We start from the raw sequence: 16025 nt of genomic DNA, 5'->3' as shown, positions 1-16025 counted from the left end.
TGTAAAAAGACAGCAGTATGATAAGATCTGGAGAAGAGTGGGTCTCTAGATGATGTACAATTCTTCAACCTGCATCCTGCTCCTCATATATACAAAGCCCCACAGCACCTAACCCATTAACTTTGATCCCACTTATTTTCCATAGAGTACAGCACAGGAAGAGGCCCTTTGGCCCACAATGTCAATGCTGAACATGGTGTCAAGCCAAACCCATCCCATCTGTCTGCAAGTGATCCATATCCCTCCAATCCCTACATATCCATGTACCTATCTAAGGCCTCTTAAATGACACTGTTGTACCTGCCTCCAATACCACCCCTGGCAACGCCTTCCAGGCACCCATCACCATTAGAATAAAAAACTTGCCCCTCTCACATTAAAGCTGTGCCCTCCAGTCATTGACATTTTCACCCCGGGGAAAAAGGTTCTGACTGTCTACCGTATCTATACCTCCCCTTATTTTACATACGTCTATCAGGTCTCCCCTCAATCTCTAGAGTTCCGGAGAAAACGGTCAACTGTCAACAGTTACAGTTAAGGAATACACAGTAAACTGATGACAATTTATCCTTGTCTTTACTTTTATTTATAATGAATGATCTCTTGCTATCCACTTTGCTGCTGTAACACTATAAATTTCCCCGGTGTGGGACGAATAAAGGAATATATTATTATTATTATTATTAAAACATTCCAAGTCTGTCCAACTCCTACTAAGGAAAAATATGAACACATGGCAAAACATTGCCCCACGGCGGGCATCCCTTCTTCTTCCCCCTCCCATCTGGCAGAAAGTACAGAAGCTTCAAAGGGTGCACCATCGGGCTTACGAACAGCTTCTTCCCCTCCATTTTCAGCCTTCTGAACGGTCCTTCCATAATCTAGGTTACTGTCTGATTCACCTCTACCCCATTAAGGACAGTGGACATTGTCTAAAAAACAGTTGCGCCACAATGCTGAGAACTATATTCTGCATCTTTCCCATTGCTGTATTTATTGTACTTGAGTTTGAACTGGTTGAGTTCACGTATGGTATATCTAATCTGTTTGGACAACATCCAAAACAAAACCTTTCACTTGGGCGGCACGGTAGCGCAGCGGTAGAGTTGCTGCTTTACAGCGAATGCAGCGCCGGAGACTCAGGTTCGATCCTGACTACGGGTGCTGCACTGTAAGGAGTTTGTACGTTCTCCCCGTGACCTGCGTGGGTTTACTCCGAGATATTCGGTTTCCTCCCACACTCCAAAGACGTACAGGTATGTAGGTTAATTGGCTGGGTAAATGTAAAAAATTGTCCCTAGTGGGTGTAGGATAGTGTTAATGTACGGGGATCACTGGGCGGCACGGACTTGGAGGGCCGAAAAGGCCTGTTTCCGGCTGTATATATATGATATGATATGATATGATATGATGATGTACATGGGACAATAATAAATTTAAAACCTAAACAATTGGTGCTGTTGAAATGAATCTTACTTCTTGGCATTTGGAATATGCTTCCGCATGTATTCCAAAGCATTCTGCGTAATTCCCTTCTGCAGGATAAGTTCCTTCAGTTGATGTCCGTTGCTATTGTTTTTGATTCCTCCAGCGATTTTACAGAAACAATCCAGGAAAACTTTGTCATCTGTGTTATGCTCTTCATCATATCTAAGAACAGGACGGAAATGGATTTAAAGAGTAGGAAAGCCCAGGGGTACACCACAGAAGAAAAACTGAGAAAGTGACTAAAACTAATACTGGGCCTCATGACCAAATTTGCAAAAGAATCTTTGTTAAATCACACATTGCAATTTCATCCTGTCTGTTTAAATACTTCAGCAGACAAAGTAACTTCTTATTCATGTCACTTCTGATTCAAAAGAGCAAAAACTCTAACTGGTAGACACAAAATGCTGGAGTAACTCAGCGGGTCAGGGAGCATCTCGGGAAAGAGGAATGGGTGATGTTTTGAGTCGAGACCCTTCCTTCAGACTGAGTCCAGATATCCTGTTCTTAACTGTCTCCCTTCGATTTTAACCAGCATCTGCAGTTTTTTCCCTAAAAACTCTAACTGGTTAGGTCAGCCTCCAACTCCTTAATGTTGAATGTCAACTCTGTTAATTATTCTAGCTCTATGAGAGGCCTCTGATTGCAGATTGTGACACTAGAACTTTTGCATGTACAACACTACACATCAAAGTTGCCACTTGGTCACTTACTTGTCAAAATTACAGTAAGGCTTAAAACGATCAACAAGAATCTGCATTTTCTCCAGTTCTCCGAAGGAAAGGTATGGGATAATGCGCAGTAGCCCTTGTAGTACGCTTGGATTGGAACGGACAAAGGTTGATGTTATCTGATCCAACAACATCACCAGCTGATCTTTGTCACCTGTCAGTAGCAGGTTACCCTGATGGCAAAAAATAGGTTCAACAGCAAAACTTTAATTACACACAAGACAGCTCTATGATCAGAGAGTAGGTGTTATAGTCGGCTCTAAGGGTATACAAAAATTATAAAAGCACAAAATATCTTATGGCATCATCTCCATCATGTTCCTTAAAAGCCCCAATGATACTAAATTCATGAACTTGGAATTCAGGCTGTTTGCCTTTTCCCAGCTGCACTTCAAAGATGACTCTTTCCTCTTCATTCTATCCCTAACTAATACCCTCCTAAAGCATTGGATAATGGTCTCCATGTAAACTGTTGCCACATTTTTGACTCCTTCCTCCATTTCCAACAACTCTTACTCAGTATTTCTGACAGATATTACAGGTTGGAAGAATTAAACTTTCACCTAACGTACACCAACTCAAGCTATCCTTTTTGACCCACATCAGCTACAATTTGCTTCTACCCTCATCCCATCATTCTCCCAGCTGATTTATATAAGGTTGTGTCGCCGGGCTTCTCGTGGTTACCCGAGCCATGTTTCAGTTCTACACAACAGTTCAGTCATCACGATTGCTTTATTTCTTCTTCAAAATATTGAGCACCTCCACCTTGATTGCTCCTCAATAACACCACAAGTCGATAATACGTTTAAGACCATAATTTTTCCACTGGCTTCAATGCTCAGTTAGTTGCCTTGACTCCACTCTCCACAAAACTGCCATTCATTCAGAATGCCAGGAATCATAGAAGCCCTTTGGCTTTCTGTAAATCCCCCCAAAAATTGAAGGCGTTGTTCCACAACCTTTCTTGCTTTCTTGACTATATGCCGCCTCAATAACCCCCTTCAGTCCAATTATATTCTTTGTTCTTTGTGTTTAAAAAAAAATCATCCTTGATCAACCCATTGCAGGCTGACTGCAAACTGTGATTAAAGTAACTTGTTAAAGTCGTGAGCTTTCCGAGTAAGAAAGGCAAGGGCTTGAGATACATACACCATCTTAACTGGCATAAATCTGTTTCCTCATATTTTAACAACACTGAGTCAAAACCCTTAAACTCCCGAAGTATTAGCATCTTGGAAGTCCACATTGCCCACACTGGTTCCAGATGGTGGTCCTCCACCACCACCACGTTGTCAAGTTAACCCGATAGGGGCAAGTCATTCTGACTTCTCCAGCAGCAGCCTTGTCATGAACATGAATAAGACGTAAACCTCACAAATGAATATTGGCAGGCAACCAGACTTTGGGGTGAAAGGAGAGGCACATTTACAGCCGCACCAACCCCAACCATATAACCATATAACAACTACAGCATGGAAACAGGCCCGTTCGGCCCTTCCAGTCCACGCCGACCACTCTCCCTGACCTAGTCTCATCTACCTGCACTCAGACCATAACCCTCTAATCCCCTCTTATCCATATACCTATCCAATTTACTCTTAAATAATAAAATCGAGCCTGCCTCCACCACTTCCACCGGAAGCCCATTCCATACAGCCACCACCCTCTGAGTAAAGAAGTTACCCCTCATGTTACCCCTAAACTTTTGTCCCTCAATTCTGAAGCTATGTCCCCTTGTTGGAATCTTCCCCACTCTCAAAGGGAAAAGCCTACCCACGTCAACTCTGTCCGTCCCTCTCAAAATTTTAAAAACCTCTATCAAGTCCCCCCTCAACCTTCTACGCTCCAAAGAATAAAGACCCAACCTGTTCAACCTCTCTCTGTAGCTCAAGTGCTGAAACCCAAGCAACATTCTAGTAAATCTCCTCTGTACCCTCTCCATTTTGTCGACATCTTTCCTATAATTTGGCGACCAGAACTGCACACCATTCTCCAGATTCGGCCTCACCAATGCCCTGTACAATTTCAACATCACATCCCAACTTCTATACTCGATGCTCTGATTTATAAAGGCAAGCATACCAAATGCCTTCTTCACCACCCTATCCACATGAGATTCCACCTTCAGGGAACAATGCACAGTTATTCCCAGATCCCTCTGTTCCACTGCATTCCTCAATTCCCTACCATTTACCCTGTATGTCCTATTTTGATTTGTCCTACCAAAATGCAGCACCTCACACTTATCAGCATTAAACTCCATCTGCCATCTTTCAGCCCACCCTTCCAAAAGGCCCAAGTCTCTCTGTAGACTTTGAAACTCTACTTCATTATTAACTACACCACCTATCTTAGTATCATCTGCATATTTACTAATCCAATTTGCCACACCATCATCCAGATCATTAATGTAAATGACAAACAACAGTGGACCCAACACAGATCCTTGGGGTACTCCACTAGACACTGGCCTCCAACCTGACATACAATTGTCAACCATTACCTTCTGGTATCTCCCATTCAGCCATTGTTGAATCCATCTTGCAACCTCACTATTAATACCCAACGATTTAACTTTCTTAATCAACCTACCATGTGGAACCTTGTCAAATGCCTTACTGAAGTCCATATAGACAACATCCACAGCCTTGCCCTTATCAATTTCCCTGGTAACCTCTTCAAAAAATTCAAGAAGATTAGTCAAACATGACCTTCCAGGCACAAATCCATGTTGACTGTTTCTAATCAGGCCTATTGCAAATAGGTATACCCTCTTGGGAACTGTCGGGGCAGAAGACGTTTCCAGTCCGAGTGGCGGACCTGTTGGCAAGGATACTCGACAGGGGAGACCGAAGTCTGGAAGAGCCGTAGTGGTCGGTGACTCCATAGTCCGAGGGACGGACAGAAGATTCTGTGGCAGCAGGAGGGACTTGAGGATGGTCTGTTGCCTCCCTGGTGCCAGGGTTCAACACATCACAGACCGGCTTCAGAAAATCCTAGTGAGGGAAGGCGATCAACCTGAAGTCGTTGTGCACGTGGGCACGAATGACGTCGGGCGGAAGAGGAAGGAGGTGCTACAGCGGGAGTTTAGAGAGTTGGGAAAAACACTGAGAAGTAGGACGTCGAAGGTGGTTATCTCTGGACTGCTACCGGTACCTCGTGCTGGTGAGGCCAGGAACAGAGAGATAGAGGGTATGAATTTATGGCTGAGGGACTGGTGCAGAGAGCAGGGATTTAGATTTCTGGACCACTGGGATCTCTTCTGGGCTAGGGGTGACTTGTACAAAAGGGACGGGGTGCATCTTAACAGCAGGGGGACAAACATTCTGGCAGGCAGGTTTGCTAGTGTGACACCTGTGGCTTTAAACTAAGTAGTGGGGGGGAGGGGTTAACAAATTGTGAATATGAAGATGAGGTAAAAGGGAATACAGGAGATATTGCAAAAGACTCTCGGAAGAATGGGAACAGAAGTTCTAGAGGGGAAAAGAAATTAAGGGCAGGGCCAATTGTGAACGATGTGAGAGGGGAGGTAAATACAGAAGTTAAAGTGTTGTACTTAAATGAGCGTAGTATAAAAAATAAAGTGGATGAGCTTGAGGCGCAGTTAGTCATGGGCAAGTATGATGTTGTAGGGATCACTGAGACATGGCTACAAGAGGACCAGGGCTGGGAACTGAATATTCAGGGGTACACAACGTATAGAAAAGACAGACAGGTGGGCAGAGGGGGTGGGGTTGCTCTGATGGTAAGGAATGATATTCATTCCCTTGCAAGGGGTGACATAGAATCAGGAGATGTTGAATCAGTATGGATAGAAATTAGAAATTGTAAGGGTAAAAAGACCCTAATGGGAGTTATCTATAGGCCCCCAAACAGTAGCCTCGACATAGGGTGCAAGTTGAATCAGGAGATAAAATTGGCGTGTCAAAAATGTAATGCTACGGTGGTTATGGGAGATTTCAACATGCAGGTAGACTGGGAAAATCAGGTTGGAAATGGACCCCAGGAAAGAGAGTTTGTAGAGTGCCTTCGAGATGGATTCTTAGAACAGCTTGTACTGGAGCCTACCAGGGAGAAGGCAATTCTGGATTTAGTGTTGTGTAATGATCCTGATCTGATAAGGGGACTAGAGGTAAAAGAGCCATTAGGAGGCAGTGATCACAACATAAGTTTTACTCTGCAAATGGAAAGGCAGAAGGGAAAATCGGAAGTGTCGGTATTACAGTATAGCAAAGGGGATTACAGAGGCATGAGGCAGGAGCTGGCCAAAATTGACTGGAAGGAGGCCCTAGCAGGGAAGACGGTAGAACAGCAATGGCAGGTATTCCTGGGAATAATGCAGAGGTTGCAGGATCAATTTATTCCAAAGAGGTGGAAAGACTCTAAGGGGAGTAAGAGACACCTGTGGCTGACAAGGAAAGTCAGGGACAGCATAAAAATTAAGGAGAGGAAGTATAACATAGCAAAGAAGAGTGGGAAGACAGAGGATTGGGACTCTTTTAAAGAGCAACAAAAGTTAACTAAAAAGGCAATACGGGGAGAAAAGATGAGGTACGAGGGTAAACTAGCCAATAATATAAAGGAGGATAGCAAAAGTTTTTTTAGGTACGTGAAGAGGAAAAAAATAGTCAAGGCAAATGTGGGTCCCTTGAAGACAGAAGCAGGGGAATTTATTATGGGGAACAAAGAAATGGCAGACGAGTTAAACCGTTACTTTGGATCTGTCTTCACTGAGGAAGATACACACGATCTCCCAAATGTTCTAGGGGCCGGAGAACCTAGGGTGATGGAGGAACTGAAGGAAATCCACATTAGGCAGGAAATGGTTTTGGGTAGACTGATGGGACTGAAGGCTGATAAATCCCCAGGGCCTGATGGTCTGCATCCCAGAGTACTTAAGGAGGTGGCTCTAGAAATAGTGGAAGCATTGGAGATCATTTTTCAATGTTCTATAGATTCAGGATCAGTTCCTGTGGATTGGAGGATAGCAAATGTTATCCCACTTTTTAAGAAAGGAGGGAGAGAGAAAACGGGTAATTATAGACCAGTTAGTCTGACATCAGTGGTGGGGAAGATGCTGGAGTCAATTATAAAAGACGAAATTGCTGAGCATTTGGATAGCAGTAACGGGATCATTCCGAGTCAGCATGGATTTACGAAGGGGAAATCATGCTTCACAAATCTACTGGAATTTTTTGAGGATGTAACTAGGAAAATTGACAAGGGAGAGTCAGTGGATGTGGTGTACCTCGACTTTCAGAAAGCCTTCGACAAGGACCCACATAGATTAGTGGGCAAAATTAGGGCACATGGTATTGGGGGTAGGGTACTGACATGGATAGAAAATTGGTTGACAGACAGAAAGCAAAGAGTGGGGATAAATGGGTCCCTTTCGGAATGGCAAGCAGTGACCAGTGGGGTACCGCAAGGTTCGGTGCTGGGACCCCAGCTATTTACGATATACATTAATGACTTAGACGAAGGGATTAAAAGTACCATTAGCAAATTTGCAGATGATACTAAGTTGGGGGGTAGTGTGAATTGTGAGGAAGATGCAATAAGGCTGCAGGGTGACTTGGACAGATTGTGTGAGTGGGCGGATACATGGCAGATGCAGTTTAATGTAGATAAGTGTGAGGTTATTCACTTTGGAAGTAAGAATAGAAAGGCAGATTATTATCTGAATGGTGTCAAGTTAGGAGGAGGGGGAGTTCAACGAGATCTGGGTGTCCTAGTGCATCAGTCAATGAAAGGAAGCATGCAGGTACAGCAGGCAGTGAAGAAAGCCAATGGAATGTTGGCCTTCGTAACAAGAGGAGTTGAGTATAGGAGCAAAGAGGTCCTTCTACAGTTGTACCGGGCCCTGGTGAGACCGCACCTGGAGTACTGTGTGCAGTTTTGGTCTCCAAATTTGAGGAAGGATATTCTTGCTATGGAGGGCGTGCAGCGTAGGTTCACTAGGTTAATTCCCGGAATGGCGGGACTGTCGTATGTTGAAAGGCTGGAGCGATTGGGCTTGTATACACTGGAATTTAGAAGGATGAGGGGGGATCTTATTGAAACATATAAGATAATTAGGGGATTGGACACATTAGAGGCAGATAACATGTTCCCAATGTTGGGGGAGTCCAGAACAAGGGGCCACAGTTTAAGAATAAGGGGTAGACCATTTAGAACGGAGATGAGGAAGAACTTTTTCAGTCAGAGGGTGGTGAAGGTGTGGAATTCTCTGCCTCAGAAGGCAGTGGAGGCCAGTTCGTTGGATGCTTTCAAGAGAGAGCTGGATAGAGCTCTTAAGGATAGCGGAGTGAGGGGGTATGGGGAGAAGGCAGGAACGGGGTACTGATTGAGAGTGATCAGCCATGATCGCATTGAATGGCGGTGCTGGCTCGAAGGGCTGAATGGCCTACTCCTGCACCTATTGTCTATTGTCTATTGTCTAAGTATCTTTTCCATTAATTTTCCCACCACAGACGTCAAACTAATAGGTCTATAATTGCTAGGTTTACTTTTAGAACCTTTTTTAAACAAAGGCACAACATGCGCAATGCGCCAATCTTCCGGCACCATCCCCGTTTCTAATGGCGTTTGAAATATTTCCGTCATAGCCCCTGCTATTTCTGCACTAACTTCCCTCAATGTCCTAGGGAATATCCTATCAGGACCTGGAGACTTATCCACTTTTATATTTTTCAAAAGTGTCCGTACCTCCTCTTCTTTAATCCTCATCATTTCCATCACTACTCTACTTGTTTCGCTTACCTCACATAATTCAATATCCTTCTCCTCGGTAAATACCGAAGAAAAGAAATTGTTTAATATCTCCCCCATTTCTTCCGGCTCAGCACATAGCTGTCCACTCTGACTCTCTAATGGACCAATTTTATCCCTCACTATCCTTTTGCTATTGACATATCTGTAGAACCCCTTGGGGTTTACTTTTACATTACTTGCCAAAGCAGCCTCATATCTTTTTTTCGCTTTTCTAATTTCCTTCTTAAGATTCCTTTTACATTCTTTATATTCCTCAAGAACCTCACTTACTCCCTGCCGCTTATATTTATTGTATATCTCCCTCTTTTTCCGAACCAAGTGTCCAATTTCCCTGGAAAACCACGGCTCTTTCAAATTATTATTCTTTCCTTTCCACCGAACAGGGACATAAAGACCCTGTACTCTCAAAATTTCACCTTTAAATATCCTCCATTTCTCTATTATATCCTTTTCATAAAACAAAAAGTTCCATTTCACTCCTTTTAAATCCTTTCTCATCTCCTCAAAATTAGCCTTTCTCCAATCCAAAATCTCAACCCTTGGTCCAGATTTGACCTTCTCCATAATGATATTGAAACTAATGGCATTGTGATCACTAGACCCAAAGTGCTCCTCAACACATACCTCCGTCACCTGACCCGTCTCATTTCCTAACAGGAGGTCCAACACTGCCCCTTCTCTGGAAGGCACCTCTACGTATTGCTGCAAAAAACTATCCTGCACACATTTTACAAACTCCAAACCATCCAGCCCTTTAACAGAATGTGATTCCCAGTCTATATACGGAAAATTGAAATCACCCACAATCACTACTCTGTGCTTACTACTAATATCTGCTATCTCCTTACATATTTGCTCTTCCAATTCTCGTTCCCTATTTGGCGGTCTATAATACACCCCTATAAGTGTTGCTAAACCTTTCTCATTTCTGAGTTCCACCCGAACAGCCTCCCTAATCGAGCCTTCTAGTCTGTCCTGCCAAAGCACCGCTGTGATATCCTCCCTGACAAGCAATGCAACACCCCCACCTCTTGCCCCTCCGATTCTATCACATCTGAAACAATGAAATCCTGGAATATTTAATTGCCAATCGCAACCCTCCTGCAACCATGTTTCACTGATCGCCACAACATCATACTTCCAGATGTCAATCCAGGCTCTAAGCTCATCCACCTTTCTTACAATGCTCCTAGCATTAAAATATACACATTTAAGGGACCCATCATTTCTTATTCTCAGTTTATTTCTTTTCCCTTCTTTCTCTCCTACATATTGGGTCTGAGTGTTTCCCTTTTCTGCCTCCTGCCTCACACACTGCCTATTAGCTATCTGTGTTTGAGTCCCTCCCCCCAACCGTACTAGTTTAAAGTCTCCGCAATTACCTTAGCCAATCTCCCCGCCAGGATATTGGTTCCTCTCAGGTTCAGATGCAACCCGTCCTTTTTGTACAGGTCATACTTCCCCCAGAAGAGGTCCCAATGATCCAGAAACTTGAATCCCTGCTCCTTGCACCAGTTCCTCAGCCACGTATTTATCCTCCACCTCACTCCATTCCTATTCTCACTATCGCGTGGCACAGGCAGTTAGCCTGAGATTATTGCTTTGGAAGTCCTTCTTTTTAACTCTCTTCCTAGCCCCCTAAATTCTCCTTTCAGGACCTCTTCCCTTATCCTACCTATATTGTTGGTACCTATATGTACCACGACCTCTGGCTCCTCTCCCTCCCCTTTCAGGATATCCTGGACACGCTCAGATACATCCCGGACACCGGCACCAGGGAGGCAAACCACCATCCGGGTCTCCCGACTGCGTCCACAGAATCGCCTATCTGACCCCCTCACTATAGAGTCCCCTATTACTATCGCTCTCCTCTTCCTTTCCCTACCCTTCTGAGCAACAGGGCCGGACTCCTTGCCAGAGGCCCGGGCACCGTCGCTGCCCCCAGGTAGGCTGTTCCCCCCAACAGTACTTAAACAGGAGTACTTATTTCCAAGGGGTACAGCCACCGGGGTACTCTCTAGTCCCTGCCTCTGCTCCTTGCCCCCCCTAACCGTGACCCACTTGTCTACCTCCCGTGGTCTTGGAGTGACCACCTCTCTGTAACTCCTATCTATAACCTCCTCACTCTCCCTGACCAAACGGAGGTCATCAATCTGCCGCTCCAGGTTCCTAATACGGTCCCTTAGGAGCCCCATCTCGTCGCACCTGGCGCAGATGTGGATGTCTGGAAGACTATCAGACTCCCAGATTCCCCACATCCGACACCCAGAACAATAAACTGCCCTGGCACTCATACTCCCCAAACAAAGCCCCGTGCTCGGTTACTAAACCTACCGCCCGGCCGCTGCTCCAACCGCTCCAACCGCCCACCCAAAAGAACTGAGTGATCTCCTGGGAGAGGCGAAAAACTGGATAAAAAACTGCCCCTTCTCTGGTAGGCACCTCTACGTATTGCTGCTACCAGTGCTCCCCGCTTGGATTTCTAGCATGAAACACTCAAACACAAACATAAGACTTCTGAAAAGGGCACTGACAGCCACGGCAGTACTATTGCTAATGCAAGAGACTGCACATGCTGGAATCCTGAGCCAAACATAAAATGCTGGAGAATCTCAGCAGGTCAGGTAGCATCAGGGGCAGGAATGGACAGGCGATGTTTCAGATCGGGACCCTTTTTCAGTCTGCAGAAGGGTTCCTGACCCAAAACGTTGGCTGGCCATTTTCTCCTCAGATCTGCCTGACCCGCTGAGTTCCCACACACTTGTGTTTTACTGCTGTACCATTTCCTGATATCGCTGAGGTGCTCAGTTTGACTGCTGCAAAGCTGCCTGATACATGGCAGATGCAGTTTAATGTAGATAAGTGTGAGGTTATTCACTTTGGAAGTAAGAATAGAAAGGCAGATTATTATCTGAATGGTGTCAAGTTAGGAAGAGGGGATGTTCAACGAGATCTGGGTGTCCTAGTGCATCAGTCACTAAAAGGAAGCATGCAGGTACAGCAGGCAGTGAAGAAAGCCAATGGAATGTTGGCCTTCATAACAAGAGGAGTTGAGTATAGGAGCAAAGAGGACCTTCTACAGTTGTACCGGGCCCTGGTGAGACCGCACCTGGAGTACTGTGTGCAGTTTTGGTCTCCAAATTTGAGGAAGGATATTCTTGCTATTGAGGGCGTGCAGCGTAGGTTCACTAGGTTAATTCCCGGAATGGCGGGACTGTCGTATGTTGAAAGGCTGGAGCAATTAGGCTTGTATACACTGGAATTTAGAAGGATGAGGGGGGATCTTATTGAAACATATAAGATAATTAGGGGATTGGACACATTAGAGGCAGGAAACATGTTCCCAATGTTGGGGGAGTCCAGAACAAGGGGCCACAGTTTAAGAATAAGGGGTAGGCCATTTAGAACGGAGATGAGGAAGAACTTTTTCAGTCAGAGAGTGGTGAAGGTGTGGAATTCTCTGCCTCAGAAGGCAGTGGAGGCCAGTTCGTTGGATGCTTTCAAGAGAGAGCTGGATAGAGCTCTTAAGGATAGCGGAGTGAGGGGGTATGGGGAGAAGGCAGGAACGGGGTACTGATTGAGAGTGATCAGCCATGATCGCATTGAATGGCGGTGCTGGCTCGAAGGGCTGAATGGCCTACTCCTGCACCTATTGCCTATTGTCTATTGTCTATTGCCTACACATTTCAGAGAGGATTTTATCTCCTGTGTTTTAGTTCTTTGCTCTTCGGTTTACAGCATTCCACATGACTCGCCACTGAAAATAGCCGCTGGGTTCAAATTAAAAGTAAATGTTTGCTCTTGAGTTCTTGGAACTGAGACACACCCTGTCCTCAGTCAATGGCTCTGCGTTCGCTTCATCCAGAATGATCTCCATGATGCTCAGCACCTGCTCGGCAATAGTTGCACCTCCGCTGTCTTTACTCTCCTGTTCAGCCAGCAATGCCTGCATAAAAAACAATGACACATTAAACACCAAAACCTTTTAACGCACCAGCTGCATTAACTGATTTGAAATGCTGAACACACTCTGTTACAGGTTAGCAGGAGTTACATTTTTGCATCTGAGCGAAAATGGAATTTAAACCTAGTTCCAGAAAATCCATGTAGATACAAGGAACTACGGATGCTGGCTTAAAAGAAAGACACAAAGTGCTTGAGTAACTTAGCGGGTAAGGTAGCATCTATGGAGAACATAGATAGATAACGATGATTTGGGTCTGGACCCTTCTACAGAGTCAGACTATGAAGAAGGGTCCCGACCCAAAACGCCACCTATCCATGTTCTCCAGAGATGCGACCTTACCCGATGAATTACCTCAGCACAATGTGTCTCTTTTTCCCAAAAAAAATCCATTATGGTAACAGTTTTTTAACATCAGTCAGAGATCACAAACACACTATCACAAGAAGTCTGATTTCCGTACCGACGACTCTAATCTTTGTATTGATCTCTATGAATAATTAACCATTTCCCAACAACAGAGTTGCTTGTTTGGAATATTAATTCTCCTTCAAAAGATTCACCGCAACCAGCCCAGAAACGTGTCACTAACTGCAGTCTCCGACTGGAAAAGCTACAGGGAGGAAAGAGCTAGATGCTGGAGAATTTATGATGAATCTACTTAGCTAAGTTTATAAAATTTCCACACGGCTTACCAGGTTAAGAGTCCCCAGCATTACATTGAGTGGGTTCATCTCTGGCTTAATCAGCTGTTGTCGATTCACCTTCACCTTTACACAATAACTGAACAGCTTCAGCAGCACCTAGAAGGAAGAAGAACACCAACATGTGTAGGAAGGAACTACAGATGCTGGTTTAAACTGAAGATAGACACAAAATGCTGGAGTAACTCAGCGGGTTAGGCAGCATCTCTGGAGAGGAATCGGTGATGTTTCGGGACGAGACCCTTCTTCCAGAATCTGAAGAAGGTTCTCGACCCGAAATATCACCCATTCCTTCTCTCCTGAGATGCTGGCTGTCCCGGTGAGTTACTCCACCATTTTGTGTCTACCTTCCAAGAACACCAACATGGTCAGTTTGAAAGCTTTGCAATGAGCTGATGCATTTAAAGTACCTTTTAAGTTGAACTGGTAGATACTCTGGGAGGTAACAAAAAATAGGGATGGTCTTTTACAAATGACACATGTTCTCGGAGCAACTGTATCAAATTTATTCAGGAAGGTCACACATGAGGTTGCTCATTTGAGGTTATTTTCCTGAATGTGCGGTTCCTGCCCCAGTAACATGTGGAAGCTCTGTCTTTCACCTGGTCCATGTGATATGCGGCAACATCAATGGATTGACCAGGGCAAGAGGGCAATCTGTGGAGGTGGTGTCATTTTTAACAGAGACTTTATAAGGTATGCCAGGGGTTCCCACCCTTTATTGTCCCGTTTACCACTGGCAACTTTTCGAAAGTAAATTTATCCCCACCCTGTTTTGTTCAGTAATTTGAGTTTACACTTCTACCACAATAAAACAACTGACAGAGGGGAAATACTGTTTAAAATACTGTTTTTAACATAATTATCGTGTTCAAATTTATCCCCTGGGGGTAAATTTACCCCAGGTTGGGAACCCTTGAGGCATGCAATCCAGTCACTGTTCATTCAGAATCCTCCACACTTGGAATATTGTGCAAAATAGGAAACAAGTCTTTGGTGGGACAGAAGTGCTGCATCCATAGACGTTCGGTGTGAACATCAGTTGTCGAACCTCTAGATAGGGGGTCAACAGATATTACTGACTAGCACTCGACTTAGTAATATGCAAGTAGAGTCAGATTAACTCTGGTTCCCCAGAATACCAGCCCTCCCTCCGAATATTAGATGTGAAAGAAACAAAATAATGCTCAACATTTCCAGAAAAGTGTTGGTACTAAGAGCACAACAACATACAACATCATGAAAACAATGCTGTAGTTCCAGTGTACACGGAAGATATTCCGACTGCCTGCAGTGTTTTTTTTCATTTGGGACAGGTTGGTATCAGAGTAAATATATGTGATGAAGTTGCTACTAACTCATCAAGTAAAAGAGGTTTCGGTGAAAGGAAATATATGAAGGAAATAACTAAATCTAGAGTTAGAGGTGAGGTTTAAGGTGGGCAAATAGGTGGGCATAAATAGTAATTGTGGCTGGCATGCATGAATGAATTGGGTTGAAAGAGCATATTTCTGTACTGTACAATTTGATGAAATCCAGCCTTCCAATACTGTTCTTTAAAACCCAATTAACCTGTTCTGATGCATTCCAAAAACAGTTCCTCCTTGCCTGAAATTCTTTTAATGTGTGATTTTAGGGTTGCCTCAATTGCCATGGGAATTAAAGTGGAGCAGGGCAATTAGCCTCAATTCAAGAAATGCATAATCCGACTGTGAAAATTAAAGCGACTGACCAGCCTCAGACATATCTCAAATCAAAGGCAACACATGTTTGTGGGTGACAGGAATGCGATCGTGGCCATGGGGCAGCTGTACCGAGCTGCTAATTAGCAAAATACTTTGTAAAGTTCCTCAGATGGAGTCACAAACAGCTATACTAATAACAGCAATGTTGCTCTTGAGCCTGGGAAAGAAGCAACCTAAGGCCCAATGAATGTCAGAAAACATTTAACAAATCCAAAATTAAGCACCCATAAACGTTAATCACCCAGGATTGTGTAAAGTGCTAAATACATTGTAAACTAAACATCTGCAGGAACTTTTGCAGTCTCTCTAAACGCATTGCTGGGAACATAGAACAATAAAGTGTTGGAGGAGCGTGGGAACAGATCCCTGTGAGCCTCATGTCAAACTTAGGATTTCCGAATAATTGGATGGTGGGTCATCATGTTTTACTGCACTCTAACATGATTCTAGTAAATGTTCTCTTCACCCACCTATAGGAACATGGTATCCTTTCTACACTGTCCAGAACTGATCACAATATGGGTCCCGATTCCTTCTCCTCAGAGATGATGCCTGCCCGCTGAGTTACTCCAGCATTTTGTGTCCATCTTCACAATATTATAACCTGGGTTTAACC

At 44.3% G+C, this 16025-nt stretch overlaps 1 protein-coding gene across 5 annotated transcripts in view; it reads right to left on the bottom strand.

Moving 5' to 3' along the window:
- Nucleotides 1-16025, bottom strand: part of ubr4 (ubiquitin protein ligase E3 component n-recognin 4) — a 165264-nt gene that overhangs the window by 11519 nt on the left and 137720 nt on the right. For all 5 annotated transcript variants that reach the window (XM_078425449.1, XM_078425451.1, XM_078425450.1 and 2 more), the window contains 4 exons: nucleotides 13656-13763; nucleotides 12823-12942; nucleotides 2202-2392; nucleotides 1477-1650 (listed from right to left, as the gene is read on the bottom strand). In XM_078425449.1, the coding sequence (XP_078281575.1) occupies nucleotides 1477-1650; nucleotides 2202-2392; nucleotides 12823-12942; nucleotides 13656-13763 (593 nt within the window). The remainder of the gene's footprint in view (nucleotides 1-1476; nucleotides 1651-2201; nucleotides 2393-12822; nucleotides 12943-13655; nucleotides 13764-16025) is intronic.

Source organism: Rhinoraja longicauda, chromosome 30 (assembly GCF_053455715.1).
Source record: "Rhinoraja longicauda isolate Sanriku21f chromosome 30, sRhiLon1.1, whole genome shotgun sequence".
Lineage (NCBI taxonomy): Eukaryota > Metazoa > Chordata > Chondrichthyes > Rajiformes > Arhynchobatidae > Rhinoraja > Rhinoraja longicauda.
The sequence above is the reverse complement of the archived record's forward strand: the minus strand, read 5'-3'. Positions and strand labels throughout refer to the sequence as shown.